Source organism: Cetorhinus maximus, chromosome 14 (genome assembly GCF_964194155.1).
Source record: "Cetorhinus maximus chromosome 14, sCetMax3.hap1.1, whole genome shotgun sequence".
NCBI classification, from domain to species: Eukaryota; Metazoa; Chordata; class Chondrichthyes; order Lamniformes; family Cetorhinidae; genus Cetorhinus; species Cetorhinus maximus.
Window position 1 is genome coordinate 70057672 of NC_135892.1, and position 15812 is coordinate 70073483.

Below are 15812 nucleotides of genomic sequence, written 5' to 3' on the forward strand. Positions count from 1 at the left end.
TTTGCTGCAGAGATAACATGGAAAGAACTCTGAGTTCAGCAAATAGTAATGGGTTTAAGTTCTATTGAAATCAGCAGCAAATCAGATAACGGGGTCCTTCAGTTGTCTTTTTAATCAGGTCCCCGCAAGGCTGAATGGAGACAGAGCAGACACACAGAGTGAAAATATAATTCTTGGATAGGTTAAGTACATGTTTGAACTCTTGCAGTCAGAGTGATTTGATGATGACTTAATCATTTTCTGGTCAATTATCTGTGAGGACCCTTGCAACTGGAAGGCAATTATAATGCAAGCTGGCCTTTGGGAGCTGCAACAGCCTCCTCTCCTGTTTCCGTGTTCCTTAGCCTTCACTGCCATGAATTTTCATTCACTTCATTATCTTAAATTCACTGGAATAGAAACAACTTTCTGCATTGTAATTACACACCCATTAGCTGTCAGCTTGATAGAAGCAGGCAGCCCTCTTCATGGCCAGAGCAAATGCTTGATAAGTGCTCACTGTGATTTTTGATTAATGCACACCCCTTGCTGTAAAGGGGAAAAATGATAGATGCCTATGATGAGAAAAGGCAGTGGATCAGGCTTTCTCATGTACAGGCGATTTAAATTTATTGGTTTTAACTTGACTAATAAAGATTTAGCTGACCTTGTGCACATATGACCCTGTCGGAGACAAGGACAACATTTGTTGTAGTCAAGTAGGTCCCCATAAAAGTTCAGGGTCAGCAAGCTACCACGTCTGAAGCCAGCTACCTCAAGCAATCTAACTTCCAAATAGCTTGACAATAGATATGTCTGGAAGACTGTCTATGACCTTAACAGCTTTTATGAAGAGGGAGGGGATAGAAGAACTACCCTGAAATCATCCTCTTTGGTCATTTCAGTTCCCAGCTGTGGCCAGTGCAGACTATAATTCTGAAGCCTTGAACTATGACTTTTCCACTAGCTCTGGATGTGTTGGTGGTGGGGAATGGTGGTAGGAGCAGGATGGCATGGAAAGAGAGGAGAGGAGAGCCTGTATACAACATTTACCAGCTTATTTTTTTTAGAAAATGATTTACTTCTTTAATGGGCAGAATTTTCCTCCCATTGGTGGGGGGATGTTCAGGAGCAGGTGCGTGTGGATGCGCCTCCAATCGGTGCCCCCGATTGGGGGCGTACCGCCATTTTACATGGGCAGGCCAATTAAGGCCCGCCCAGCGTGACGTCCGCCAGGAAGCGCTATGCACTCCCTGTGTGGGCAGGAGGGGATTCCCTCAGCTGAGAGTGCACTCTCTCGCGCATGTGCGCGAAAGAGCGCACTCATCTTCTTGAGGTTAAGTGCTGCTTCAGCGAGATCAGCACCAAATTTAAAAATGGTAAATGTAGAATAATAAAATTTCCCTGACATGACCCCTCATGTGACACTGTCAGATGAGTTGGGACGTGTCCATCACTTTTAATCAAACTTTTATTAAATTATTAAAAACCTACATGAAACCTCACCCTGCCCGTGGATGAGGTTTCATGCTTTTTCTGAAGCCCACCAAGGCTCCCAGCCTGCCCACCAACCTTAAGGTCCTTTTAACTAGTTCAATTAGTTTTTAAATAGCCTCAGTAGGCCGTTGACAGGTCGGTGGGCGCACAGCTGATTCGGCTGCGCCCCCACCTACCAGAAAATTAAAATGACGCGGAGTGACGTCGGGAGTTCCGCCTGACGTCATCCCGCGTCGGCGAGCGAGCCCCACCCCCTGCTCGCCGACCTTAATATCCTGCCCAATGTTTTGAACATTTAAAATTTAGGCTGGGATTTTTCGTGTCGGGCATGTTCGGTGGCATGAGCGGGCAATATGGCAAGAAGGCCAAAAATCGGTTTCACGACATAAGGAAACCAGTTTGCAATCGTCCACTCTGGCCTTCGATGGCGGGCCGAGTTACCCGCCATTGGACCTCTGGGAACCTCATTGTAATACATAAGCATATTATTATAAGGCCAGCCCGCCGGACTGATACCCTCCTCACTCCCCCCACTAGATTGTCTGCCCACGTCGGTGGGAAAACATGCCGACGTATTTCACAACAGCATATATAAGGCCTACACTTCGTGGGCTGCACCGCTCAGGAGTTCGAGGTTTGTTTGCCCACCTTGTTTCGGTCAGCACTCGCAGTCATCAGCGCCAGGCTTCACAGACAGCACCACATCACTTTTAGAGGGGCTCACGTGTAGGTCTCTACCTACCGGATCAGCCATATGTGGGTGGCTTTTCATTGGCTGCAGGGCATGTTCTTGCTTGGGGAAGGGCGAGAAGTGGCCTCAGGTAAGGGAAGAGGCTGCAGGATGAGAGCTGTACAGGGAAAGGGGTATCCCAGGGTATGCGGGGGGGGCACATGTTGATCTGTGCAAGTGGCCTCAAGATGGTGAGGGCTGAGGATGCAGCCTCCAGAGGAGATGAGGCCAGGTAGACATGTGTGGTTATGTGTGTGAGAATGGATGGTGATGTCCCTTGAGCTGGCAGTGAGTGAGATGCCAGTGAATGTGTAATGGGCTTGAGTGTGTGAGTTTAGAGTGATGAGGTGGCTGCCGTACCCTGGCTGCATGGATGAGATCATTCGTCCGCTATCTGCATTGAGTGGCCAAACTCTTCTGTACAACATCGGCACTGATCACCACTGGCATCACCTACCAAACCGGAGTGGTAATGTAGCTGCCTCTCCTGTGGCCAGAGCGTGTGTGGAAGACATCACAGCGGGCCTCCACGGCATCCAAAAGGTGCTCGAGGATTGCGGTCATCTTGCCTTTCAGGGCTATGTCTTCTTTGCTGTAGTCCTGGGCTGGAAGCACTGAGCACAACTCTACTTTAAATGTGGTGGCTGGTGTGCTGAAGCGGCGAGGTGACAGCGTGGTGATTGAGAGAGCTCACCTGCCATGGAAACTGCGTGTTTCCCGGGAATGCATAAGTAATGTAGCGGGTTTGGGACAATACAGTGTCAAAACCCGCCATAGCGGCCGGCGGGTAAAACATCAGTTTACCCACCCACTACCACACTTGGTGCAAATCTGGGATGATTCTGCCCTTAATTTGGATGGTATAATAAATGAGGTGGAAAATAGCCTGATCCTAAATTTACATGGGCAGTTAGCCCAGCACTTAGTGAGATTGTGCCCTCCAGTGCAAGAGCATTGTCATGGGGGCCAGCAAGTCTTCATCACTACGGCCAGGATCTTTAGTTTGGTGAGTGGGGGGCGGGGCCCGCTCGCCAACGTGTAAAATGATGCGGGATGGCGTCAGGCGGAACTCCTGATGTCGCCCCGTGTCATTTCAATTTTCAGGTCGGCGGGGGAGCAGCCGAATCAGCTGTGCGCCAACCGACCTGTCAACGGCCAATTGAGGCCATTTAAAAAGTAATTGAGATAATTAGTGGACCGGCCCGTCCAACCTTAAGGTTGGCGGGCAGGCCAGGAGCCCTGGCAGGCTTCAGAAAAAGCATGAAACCTCATCCACGGGCGGGATGAGGTTTCATGAGGGTTTTTAAAATTTTAATAAATGTATGCTTTAAAGTGATGGACATGTCCCAACTCATGTGACAGTGTCACATGAGGGGACATGTCAGGAAAATTTTATTTTTGCACCTTCACCATTTTTAAATTTGGCGCCGATCTCCCTGAGGCAGAGCTTAGCCTCAGGGAGATGAAGGCGCTCTTTTGCACGCATGCGCGAGAGAGCACACTCCCGGTTGAGGGAATTCACCCCCACCCCGCCCGCACAGGGAGCGCATAGCGCTTCCTGGCAGACGTCACGCTGGGTGGGCCTTAATTGGCCGGCCCACGTAAAATGGCCACGCCCCCCTCCACCCTGATTGGGGGCGCCGATCGGAAGTGCGCCCGCTCCTGCACTACCCCACCCCCAGACGGGGGGAAGGGAAAGTTCTTCCCTACGGGTACATTTTTGTTGTCTGCCAGGTTGATGGAGCAGTTTCCCCGCCCCAGCCCCACAACTACAGAGAAATTATTTTTATGCCCCTTAGTCCCCTTTATAATGATGCTGATAATTAAACAAAAATGCCATGAATCCTATAGGGACCCAGGCCATTTCTCTGGCTTAACCCCAAAGGCACTCCCTTGTGCTCTTCTGAAAGCCAGTGCACTTCATCTCACTGAACATATTGGCCTCGGACCTTATATTGGACCTGACTGAGGTCAGTGAAGCAAAGACTTTCAGTGTATGGAGTCCCCTGAAACTCTAACATGGAGGACCATGTTTAATGCAGTTGAAGGTTCCACCCAAGTCAAGGCCCTCTATTAAAGCCTGGGTCCTAGCCATTTTCTGCAGGCTTCCATTGCTCTCTTACAGAAGTTAAAAGGTCCATGCAAATTTGGGTTAATATCTTGATGGGCCAAATGGCCTCTCCCTGTGCTGCAATGACTGAATGGCTTAAAACATATATATTAGTGTTTGACCATATCATTTAACCAAAAAGATTTCTTCAAATGGTGCATGCTACTTAGTGTATTGTTTGCAAATACAGAGCTGCAGTTATTGAGAATATTTAGATTGAAAGATTCTATTAAAGTAAGATTCTCAAAGTGTGTACTTAGCAATCACACATGACCAATTCCGATTTGACCAAATGGCCTTCCTCATCTATAATTATTTTGTGATCATGACAATACAGGATATTATTGAACCATAATATCTGTAAATTGCTTTTTTAATACAATATTCGCCCCCCCCCCCACCCCTTCCCACCCCCTCGAATGGTTGCCTGTTTCATGCGTTGACCAAAGGGTGATCAGGCAATCTACTTCCAGGCCTTCACCTATGTAGGCCAGGTGGAGGAGGTGCATGAAAACAGCCCTGGTGAGATAATGCCCCATGCCCCATCCTTCTGGAGATGCACCTGGTCCCTTCTCCATGTTTCATGTTGCTGTTTTTTTCCTTCTCCTGAACAGATGTTTGGGAATGGGAAAGGGAAAATAGAATACACAAATGTAGAAATTCAACCTAAACTGTTTCATAGATCACAAAATGTGATAAACCTGGAAAATGCTGAAATTTGCCTTAGCTACTTGAACTAATCTTGCTACGATGAAGCAGTCGTCAGTCTTGCACCGTTGAATTGTGTGGCATACGTGCAAATTTGGGAGAACAAATATGCCTGTGATTTTTCAAAAATATACTTCAATGATGGATTCAGTTCATAGACTGGATAAGATTTCAATTGAATGATTTCTCAAGTTTTTTTTTAATGATTTAGTTGTGTGTTTGCAATGACCTATTTATTGAGCTAACCGTGTGTACAGGTAAACTGCTTCATTAGGAATTCTGAACAGAATACTGTTCTTATTTTACAAAATATCTCAAATGATATATTGCATACATTTTATGTAATATCATCTAAAATACTTTAAAAATATTTCTAAATATATCATTTGATTTCATTTAGAATTTTAGTGACTAAAGTATATTGCGGAAGATTGAAATTTAAACTGTTCATCCTGTTGTGTTTTCCTATTGACAGTTTAATAGGTGCATCACCTCACAGCTTATCAAGTGGTTCAGCAATTTCCGAGAATTTTACTACATCCAGATGGAGAAGTTCGCTCGTCAGTCGATTAATGATGGAGTAACAAGCACCGAGGAGTTAACTGTCTCCCGTGACTCCGAGCTCTTCAGAGCCTTGAATATGCACTACAACAAAGCAAATGATTTTGAGGTACAGACTAATTTGTTTCCTTTTTAAGTGGTTGATCAGGGGCAAGAGTGAAAGCTGATTTTAATTGTATTTGTGAATATTCCTCCACTTTATGCCACCAATTTTACTTTTTCTTAGAAAATAGTAGGACCATGAGCAGGGACTTTGTTTGCTTATAGATAGGCAATTGCTGTAAATATGTGTTGATGAAAGCTTAATTGTAATAATATTGAATATGAAAGCAATACATCCTAATAATTTGTGCCTGCTAAAATAAATAATTTTAGTTCACCAAGCGAGAGGAATTAAAATCATAGCTTGAGGCCCTAATGTTGAAATGTTATAGATCTCTCTTTGTTGTCTGCTAATTTTGTGTTTTGACCTTGGGTGTTCGCAGCAGTTAGTCTTTGATGTCAGTGAAATTTAAATTCCACTGTGTCACAAACCTCCTGAAATTATGCAATCTGCTTTATAGAGGTCACCCAGAAGAAGCCACCACAAAATATTTAAAAATAGGTAGTGACCATGGTCATAGGAAAGAAGGAAGCAGAACTGCTTTCTAAAAGCAACACAACACATTGACCAAATTTTTACAACAGATTATATTTTCTTGCTCCATTCACATGCATTTTCTAAGTCATCCCATGGACTATAATGGTTGATGTAAGGTTAGATAGTGAAGTAGGATTAAATGTACTCATTTTACTTCTGTATCTGTTTTTTAGAAGAAATATACTTTAGAAAGGAAGTAAGAGAATATATTGTCACTAAAGGATGAGAATGGATCTCGTACAGCAGGGTCTAAAATGTTTAGAAGAGGTACAGGAAGTTTTTGAAAGAGGAAATTTAACTCTAGAAGACCCAACATAGTTTGGATAGAAATTTGGCACACAAGTGGTAAAGGAAGGACACCAAGAGGACATTGATGGTTTATTTTAACAAATAAAAACTGCATTAGGAAAAGAAGGGAGTGTTGGGTTTTGAGGAATTGTGTGTAACTTAAGTTAAAATAGAATAGAGAGAGAAACATCCAAAATGTCAGTTTGAGGATCAAATGTAGGCCTGCCGTTTGGCCCTGTTTGATCCTGATCTTGCTTACATCAGGGACTATATACTGGATGTTAGATAAATTAATGAGCCAGAGATGTTGGAAACTTATAAGGTAGAGAAAGTAACATTAAATTTAATACTGTGGTGCACTTTTGAGCCAGCGGATCAATAAAATGCAGGATAGTTCAGGAAAGTTAATTTTAGGGTTGAAATGGTTGCAATAAATTAAGGGGAAAAGTAGTCTGTTTCCAATGAGAAATGAAATGCTTTTAAGTATGTTTGATAGTGAAAAATAATAAGCCTAGAGTTTCAGCTTGCCCACACCCATTTTGATTTTACTTTGTAATTAGGATATGGGGCAACACTGCGAATGCTGTATTTTATTGCCTGTATTAAGTTGTTAAGGGGAGAAGGCGGGAGAATGGGGTTGAGAAACTTATCAGCCATGATTGAATGACGGAGCAAACTCGATGGGCCGAATGGCCTTATTTCTGCTCCTATGTCTTATGGTCTTATGGTCCTGTCCTGAGGGCATTGAGTAAATCACAGATTGTGAGATTGGAGTCCATATGTAGCCAAACCAGTTAGGAGGGGTGGCAGATTTCCTTCCTCAAAAGACTGTTGAGTTGAGTTTTTATAACAAGAATTTATGGTGCTAATGCACACATTACTAGATTTATTGAACTCAAATTCATAATTTTTCATGTTAGACTTTGAATTCAGAACTTCTGAGTTGCTTATACATAAGTACCAGCCTATTGCCTCAGTAATAGTTGTACAACCACGTTGGTCGGCAGCAGCAGGTAAAAGGACAGAGAACCACAATGTTAGAACTCTACCTGCTTTAACACCCATCTTGTGTTCTGCTTGATTTTTGATTGCCAGTGGAAGTGTCCATCTATATTTGGATGCACAAATGGAACTGAGATAGTGACAACCCATTTTCCATTTCATATAAGTGCATTCATAATCCCACCAATACAAAATAGACATCTAGAGTTCCTAGTTACCACAGAAGAAAAGTGAGCAGTTCTATATTCACCACAAACAGATGCAATTAAAAGTAATTTGTTTTTATTGTTGCCAACTTTTTTTTTCATCTACCTTCTATACCATTTACTGTTGGCTGCTCTTCTGGTTGGTTGTTTTTCCCCTCCTTCACCCTAACTCTCATTTCTCATTGGAGGAAAAGGAGATGCAACAGAAGGAGACCAGGCTAGCGAAACTACACTGGAAATGCATGTCACCCATATGCTTATACTCCCCACATCAAAATATACTTACAACACTAATATTAAGGTCACCACATTTAATTTCAGTTGTCACTCAGCACATCTTTAATATTAGCTAAACAGCTATGCACAAATGCATTAGGCAAGTCATGGATTCATTGTTCTCTAAAGTTGCCAATTGTATCTTCTCTATAGACAGTCAGTGAGAAAATGACAGGAAGCAACAGTTTTACAAAATGACCAAATTCCCTCATGCCCAAGGGGACAGATTTCACCCATATGTTCATCATTGTCTCTTGCTTAAGCCCTATGCCTACATCAACAAGAACTGATTCCATTTTCTTAATGTGCAGTTTGGGATGGGCAGCACAGCATAATACAACTCAATTTTGCTTCTTTGAGATTGTGACAATTCCTTCATTTTAAAGCAGCCCACTTTTAAAGCACTCTTTGACCTTTAAAGGCAAGATACTGCATAGCTCCTGGGAGATCAAGTCCTCTGCACCCCTGGTTAATGGTGCATGTACTGTCCCAGGACATCAGATGAGAACCACTTTAATGAGATTCATTCATTCTATCATTGAGCACATGACTAGTATGTTGAAGGTGCACTATTAAGTGCTGAATCAACCTACAAAGGAGCAGGGAAATGGGGGAGAGGTGGAAGGAGATAGGGAGGAAAGGTGAGGTGAAGGAGTTGTGACTGAAATTTCTGCAGCTTATTTTCTAAAACCTTCTAAAAGAATCCTAGCATAATCCCAGGAATCAAGGATCTGCTGGTTTGACATCTATAGCAGAAAAAAAATGAGCCTACATCTGATATTGCAGGGCTTCTAATGTTTGCCGTTAAATTCCTACTGCACCCTTCAACTCAAAAATTTAGGCTAGGTTAATGATATGCCAAATCAGGTACAGAAAGAGAAATGGAGAGGGAAAGAAAGATTGAAATGAGAGGGAAAAGAGACAGAAAGGAAAGGTATTTTTTAAAAGATATTTATATTTAAAAACAATTAAAACCTGAAGGAATGAGACTTCACATAAAATAATAGTTAATGTTGAGTGTCAGAGGGGTTGGTTGGCAGACATTAGTATTTACCATGTCTTCGAAAGGATACTTCGAAAGGGATATCAAGACCTAACTTTTTATGTACTTCAATCCATCCCTCTTTTAATAGGCAAATTTCTACCAAAATGGAGCCTAAGGGTGAGATGTTATTTTCATGAAGCTAACAGTGGAGTGGTGCAGCTAGGACAGCAACTTTTGGACATTCACATTTAACTGCGCATCTGTTCCCAACCTGAAGTTACTGTGCCGTTTTCCCATCAATAATAACGAGCACCATTAGCCCTGCCATTTTTTGACAGCAAATTCTCACTTGCTGTATCTTATTTAGGAGGAGCAGCTAATAAGAAAAAAGACAGTAATTCTCCATCAGTGAATTTAGGAATAGCAGATCATACCTGGTACATTTATTATTGAAGCATGTCACACAACTGGTGAATAAATGCAATGTGATAGACATTGTTTTGCTTGATGTTCAGATTTACAAAATATCTAACATAAAAGTTGTGGCTAAACTGAAAGCTTTTGAAATAAAGGAGGGTGTTTCTAAATGGTTACTAATAGGAGACAAGTTATTACTTCAGCCAATGGCAGGAGTTCAAATTGGTCAGCTATGGGTAATGGAACACTCCAGGGATCAGTTAGGAATAGCCAAATCTCTGATTTTGTTGCTTGTGGCAGCTCAATCTTAATCCCAATTGCCCTTGGCTTCATTATCCCTTAGAAACTTTACTTTCCATACATTTAATTTTGGCTGCCAATCTCTATCAGGGGTTGAAGAATAAACATCTCAAGATGTCCTAAAAAATAAAAATTGCGACCTATTTTTTGTTCATCAGTCTGTCCCCAGGATTCCCACCCACCATATGGTCAGCAAGGGCTCGAGAAGGCCACAGCACTAGCTTTTCTGTGTGCCTTAGTGCTGAGGTATCCAGCAAATAAAAGAACACGAGCCAGAAAGCCAAGAACTCCTCAATTTTCCCCTCCCCCAGCACATTTAAATGATGGTGTCTGTCCTGTGCATTTTGCAGACTCAGGCTAGGTACATCAACCACCATTCGCCACCCCAGAAAGTTCCAAAAATCCAAGGACAGCATAAAGGGTAGAGAACCAATAATCTTGAATTTCAGCCGCTTTTCTGATTCTTATGCCAAAGGATTGCTCAGTGCTCCCAGCTCAAGAAAAAATGGCCCTCAGGTAGTTGAAATTTGGTGTCACTGTACTTATGAAAGTATTATGGAACTAAACGAGGAAAAATTATTCTAGGATTCAGCTTGGTGAATTATGAGGACAAAGGTAAATGCGGAAATAGAAAATTGCAGAAAAGAGATTCGATCTTTTTTAAAAATGAACTATATTACTAATGTAGACAATTGTGCTGCGTAAAATATGGGTAGGAGTAAGGACAACTTATGAAAAGCTGACAAATCAATGATCTGAATTTAAAACATTTTGATGGCACTGTTGTTTTCTTTTCCCAGTGCTAAGTTCCTACACATTACTTGCTTAATTTATGAAATGTATGACATAGTGGTGTAAAGACTGACTCACTCAAAACATTTGAAAAAGAACTGTAATGAGAACACTGCAGTGGAGGTTATGCGTTTCCAGAGGGGGCAGAGAAAATTGGAAAGGGTACTATCACTGAAATATTCTCAGTTCTTCCATACCAGCAGCTCAAATTGTATTACTGGAGTTTTTCACTCTTGTTCTCTTTCCCACTTTTCTTTCTCAATAATCTTTGATAATATTCTGAGCCTTACTGTTGGACTGAAAACAGAACACTATTTGATGTATACAGCTTTCTTTTTCAATTTTTCTTTAATCTTCCATGCTTTTTCTCTCTTTCTATTTCTCTCACACTGTTCCCCTCACTCTCACTATCTTTTTCCCATCATGCATTTGTGTACTTCAATTCCTCCCTCTTTTCCTCTGCACTTTATTTCACCTGGCTCTTGTGCTATGATTCCTTCTGCTGAACTTTCCACAACTTGCTCTTGAACAATCTCTTGTATCAATGGTAGAATCATTTGTCACCTTGTGTCCTCGAGTTTGGAAGTCCTGAGCCAGTTGAACGCATCTTGTGCCTGAACCATATCAGAAATACTTGGCCTATACTTTAAATGCATGATTGCATATGCTCCAGCTTCAAAGCTGATGTTGCAAATGCACTCTGATACTTAAGAGAGTTTTCTTTTGATTTACAGTTATTAGGAGATTCTTCACAATCCATTACCAAACATGTATGGTGAGGGTGGAGGAGAAAAAAAGATTGAATTATTATTAGATAGCTGACAAAGTGCAGCACCATGCAGCACATAGGAAGAGCAGAACCTAATGCAAATGTTTCATTGATTTCCACAAGCAATGTTTGTTACATAAGTATTGTTCATGAAATACAAAAATAACTACAGCTGTTTTTTTAATAAATGCTCTTGCCTTTTTGAGGTTAATGGGCCTAATTGAATTGAAATAAACTACTCGTGTAAATGACATTTGGTGAAATATTTTGAATATTCAATCTATAGAATCTTGTATTCAAATATACCTTCCAACATTATGAAAATTATATTAGTTCATAACACAAGCCACCCATAGTGTAGTCAAATGCTATATTGACAGATTTGCAGTAATTTGGAGTACCAATGCCGTGGATTGTTGGGACACAAGTCAGTGCAGACAGACACCAAGTAGCGATCCCCTTACTCCCCATAGGAAGCAGGGGAAATTTGGATGAATTAACCTATGGGTTGCTATTCCATGCCATTTCAGAACTATATTGGCATCAGTCTGAGAACAGCTAACATACTACCCCTTCCTCGTTACCTATAAAAAGGTGATTGGGTAGGGGGTGGAGTGCATGGAGGGAGGAATTTTGGAAATAGAGGGTTAATACCTTCCAGCAAAGCTTCAGGATAATGAAAACCATACAAGTCTCAGTGGGATCTGGCCCTTTTCCTGCTTGCATGACTTCTTGGAAAATAATGAGTGATCAGGTGAAATGCAGGTAGCCTTGCATTTCAGTTACTTTGGGCTGGTATCTAACAATTTAACTTATGCCATGGTAATAATTGCCTTCAAGTACAATCAGCACCTCGCATGTAGTCCATTGTGGTTGTAAAGCTGCTTGCAAACATATGTGCAACCATGATTGAGATTGTTACGCGCTGTTGGTACAAAGAGATTCCAAGGAAAGCAGAACATCCAAGGTACATGGTCAATATTCACACTAATATTTAACCAGTATATCATTTTAGTTAACATGCAGCACTGACTTGTGTTGGTAAGTAAGTGGAAGCATTGATCTGTATAGAATCCCGAAGAATTGTGTTGTGGTTATTCTCCTTTGAGATGAGAAAGTTGAGAGGGGATTTGATAGAGGTGTTCATGAGGGGTCTAGACAGAATTGTATTGAACTGGAGCTGGACAAGGCTATTCTGCAAATCATGTTGCTGTCCATTTTGTCTTGTGTTTACAAATCAAGAGTCATCTGAATGTTGCACAACAATTTGAGTGTACCCCCAAAATAATTCCATACAAATCTATTAGGGTGCTATTTTTCAATTTGTTTTATACAACCTAGCAGTTTCCACTTGCAGACAGTACTCCTTATGTTCTGAAGTCTTCAGCTTTGCTTTCTGTTGGGGGGTGGGGGAGCGGTGCGGCAGGTGGGGGTGGGGTGTTGTGGTGTTGTGCTGGTGGGGTGTTGCCGAGAGTCGGCCTGCTGCCCAGGAAAAGGTTCAGAGCCAGCTACTGGGGCTGCCGGGTGTGGAGGTGGACTGTCTGAAAGGCCAGCCTTTTGTCACAGCTGTAAATAAAAAACAAGAAAACAAAAAACAGCCCTCACCTCCCCCCCACAAACGCTCCCCTTGCCCATCCATGCCACCCCATGCCCCCCCATCCACCCCCATGGCCTCTGATAGCCTCCATGCCGACCTGTGCCTCTCTGCCCACCTCCATGGTCCCTCATACTGTCTATGCTAACTCTATGCCACTTTACCCACCTACTATGGCCCCCTCATACCCCTGTGCCAAACTATGCCCTTCTACCCATCCCATGGCACTTATGAACATATGAAATAGGAGCAGCAGCAGGCCATTCAGCCCCTCGAGCCTGCTCCGCCATTCAATTAGATCATGGCTGATCCGTTTGTGTTTTGAGTTCTACATTCTCATCTGCCCCTGATAACTTTTGATTCCCCTGTATAACAAGAATCAATCTACTTCTGCCTTAAAAATATTCAGTGACCTCACTTCCATTGCCTTTTGAGGCAGAGAGTTCCAAAGTTACACAACTCTCTGAGAGAAAAAAAATCTCCTCATCACTATACTTTATGCCAAATTAGTGCAACTCATGCAACCCATGCCCCACCAACCTTTGCCCTTACACCTTCCATGACAATTTATCCGTTATTCACAATGGGCAAACCTCAAGACCTATGCTGAGATGAAATAAAAGAAAGTTCTAACTGTATTGATGACTTCATTATTTTAAAAAACCCACTCTCATTGATAAAAGCCCATTCACTATATTTAAATTCCTTCAATTACTTAATCCCTTATAAAAACAAGCATTTCTTTTCATAGTCCCACCTCAAAGACTTTACAGCCACTTGGAGCTGCCAATCCAAATGTGAACTAACAAGTCACCCCACTATGATAATGATAGGTTGTGGAATCAGTCATGCAGAACAAATCCTATAATTAATAGCTCTCAAGCTTATGTCAACAGACAGAGTGAAAGACCAAGCACCTTTTTTTAAACTACAGACTTTTTTTTTAATTTAAAGGGCAGGAGATTTAAATATCTTGACAGTTCCAAGGGGATTTAAATGCCTTGACAGCCTGACAGGTCCAATGAATTTACCTGCTTTTTACACACATTCATGTCCACTTTTAACTTTCCCAAAGGCACCTGACCACTCCCAAAGGTGTCCCTGGACCTGCTCCAAAAGAGTACTACTCTCCAAAGAACTCCAGTAAGTTTAGACCTTGTCTTGATACGTGTAAAGCCCACAAATCATGTTTTGGACATCCATTAATGAAAATTGGATCTTTTCGAAGGCAGCTGCACTTTTACATGTGCAGCTGCCTCCATGGACCACAGATGCACAAACTATAACCTGCCCCCGTTCCATTCCTGTGAAAATTGTGGGTGCCAGGTTTGGGGACGGGTCATCCATAATCTGGGCTCTGGTGCCACTTTGACTAAGCTGGAGGTCCTTTCCATTATTGCAAAAATTCAGGTCTTGGAGTTCATCAATTACTGGCCATAACCTTCCAATCCTAGTGAATTGCAGGATTGCAAATGTTACACCGTGGTTCACAGAAGGGTATAAGGATAAAGTAGGCAAGTACAGGCCAGTAAGTTTAACCTCAGTGGTGGGAAAGCTTTTAGAAAAGGACAAAATTAACAGTCACTTGGACAAGGATGGATTAAGGAAATCCAGAACGGATTTGTTAAAGGTTAATCATGCTTAACTAACTTGATTGAATTTTTTTTATGTAACAGAGATTGAGGATTATGCTTTTGGTGCGATGCATATGGACTTCCAATAGACGTTTGACAATGTGCCACATAATAGGCTTGCCAGCAAAGTTGAAGCCCATAAAATAAAAGGGACAGTAGCTGTGTGGATATAAAGTTGGCTAGAGAGTAGTGGTATACAGTTTTTTTTTTAACCAGAGGAACATACACAGTGGTGTTCCCCAGGGGGTGGTACGAGGGTCACTGCTTTTCTGATCTATTTTAATGACCTTATCTTGGGTGTAAGGACACAATTTTAAAATTTGCAGATGACACGAGACTTGGAAGTATTATGAATTGTAAGGAGGATAGTGATATACTTCAAGGGAACATAGACAGGCAAGTGGAATGGATGGACACTAGGCAGATAAAATATAATGCAAAGAAGTGTAAAATGATTCATTTTGGTAGGAAAGATGAGGAAAGGCAATATAAAATAAAGGATAGGATTCTATCCGTACCAGTGTAAGTCTAGGGCAAACCACCCAAGCCTCCGTTGTTCTGCCCATCTCATCCACTGTTAAAGTGAATCATGCATCAATCCAGACAGGGTAAACCAGAAATCGGAAGTTTATACATCCTGTGTCCCGTGTACTATGCATATGCACGCGTTAGGACTTCCTCAGGGTTCCCAGGCGCATCAGTGACTTAAATTGTGACATTTGCTGCTCCCCATCCTGGAAATCTCAGACCATTATGTTAAACTAGCTTCATAGAAGAGTTACACTCCAATTTGAATTCATATACTAAAGTTTACAGCTGCTCTCCTTTAACTAAGATGTGTCACATGTAATATAGCACAGCTTTTATGCAGAATTCTTGTAGCTAATTTGTTCTAATTTTGTATAGACACCAACAAATCAAATGAGTTGGCGATGTGTGAACCAGCAAATTACAAGCAAGAAATGCACCAACTATGAAATTCAAAATCTATAAATTAAAATGACAGTCCACAAACAGCTGCCAATTATAAAATAATTTTAAAATTTCTGATGAGCACCATCTTGATTGCACCATTTTAGGTGAGTAGTTACTATTGGAGAGTTAGGGCTGAATTTTTAGGTGACACGTTGGGTGGGGACAAAAGTGCCAAAGTGCCAGCACCGGCCGGCATGCCGGTTTCACCAAGCTGTTCACGGAGCCAGTTTCACCAAAGTGTGGGAGGGCGACCTCAACTACCTGCCCGATCCATTAAGAACACCAATTAACATTGTTAGGGAATAAAAGCAAAACACTGAGGATGCTGGAGATCTGAAATCAAAACTAA

General features: G+C 41.9%; 1 protein-coding gene across 5 annotated transcripts in view; it reads left to right on the plus strand.

The window, feature by feature from the left end:
• The window catches only part of prox1a (prospero homeobox 1a), a 131387-nt gene that overhangs the window by 30105 nt on the left and 85470 nt on the right, over positions 1–15812 (plus strand). For all 5 annotated transcript variants that reach the window (XM_078557055.1, XM_078557054.1, XM_078557056.1 and 2 more), the window contains exon 4: positions 5500–5694. In XM_078557055.1, coding sequence (XP_078413181.1) covers positions 5500–5694 — 195 coding nt within the window. The remainder of the gene's footprint in view (positions 1–5499; positions 5695–15812) is intronic.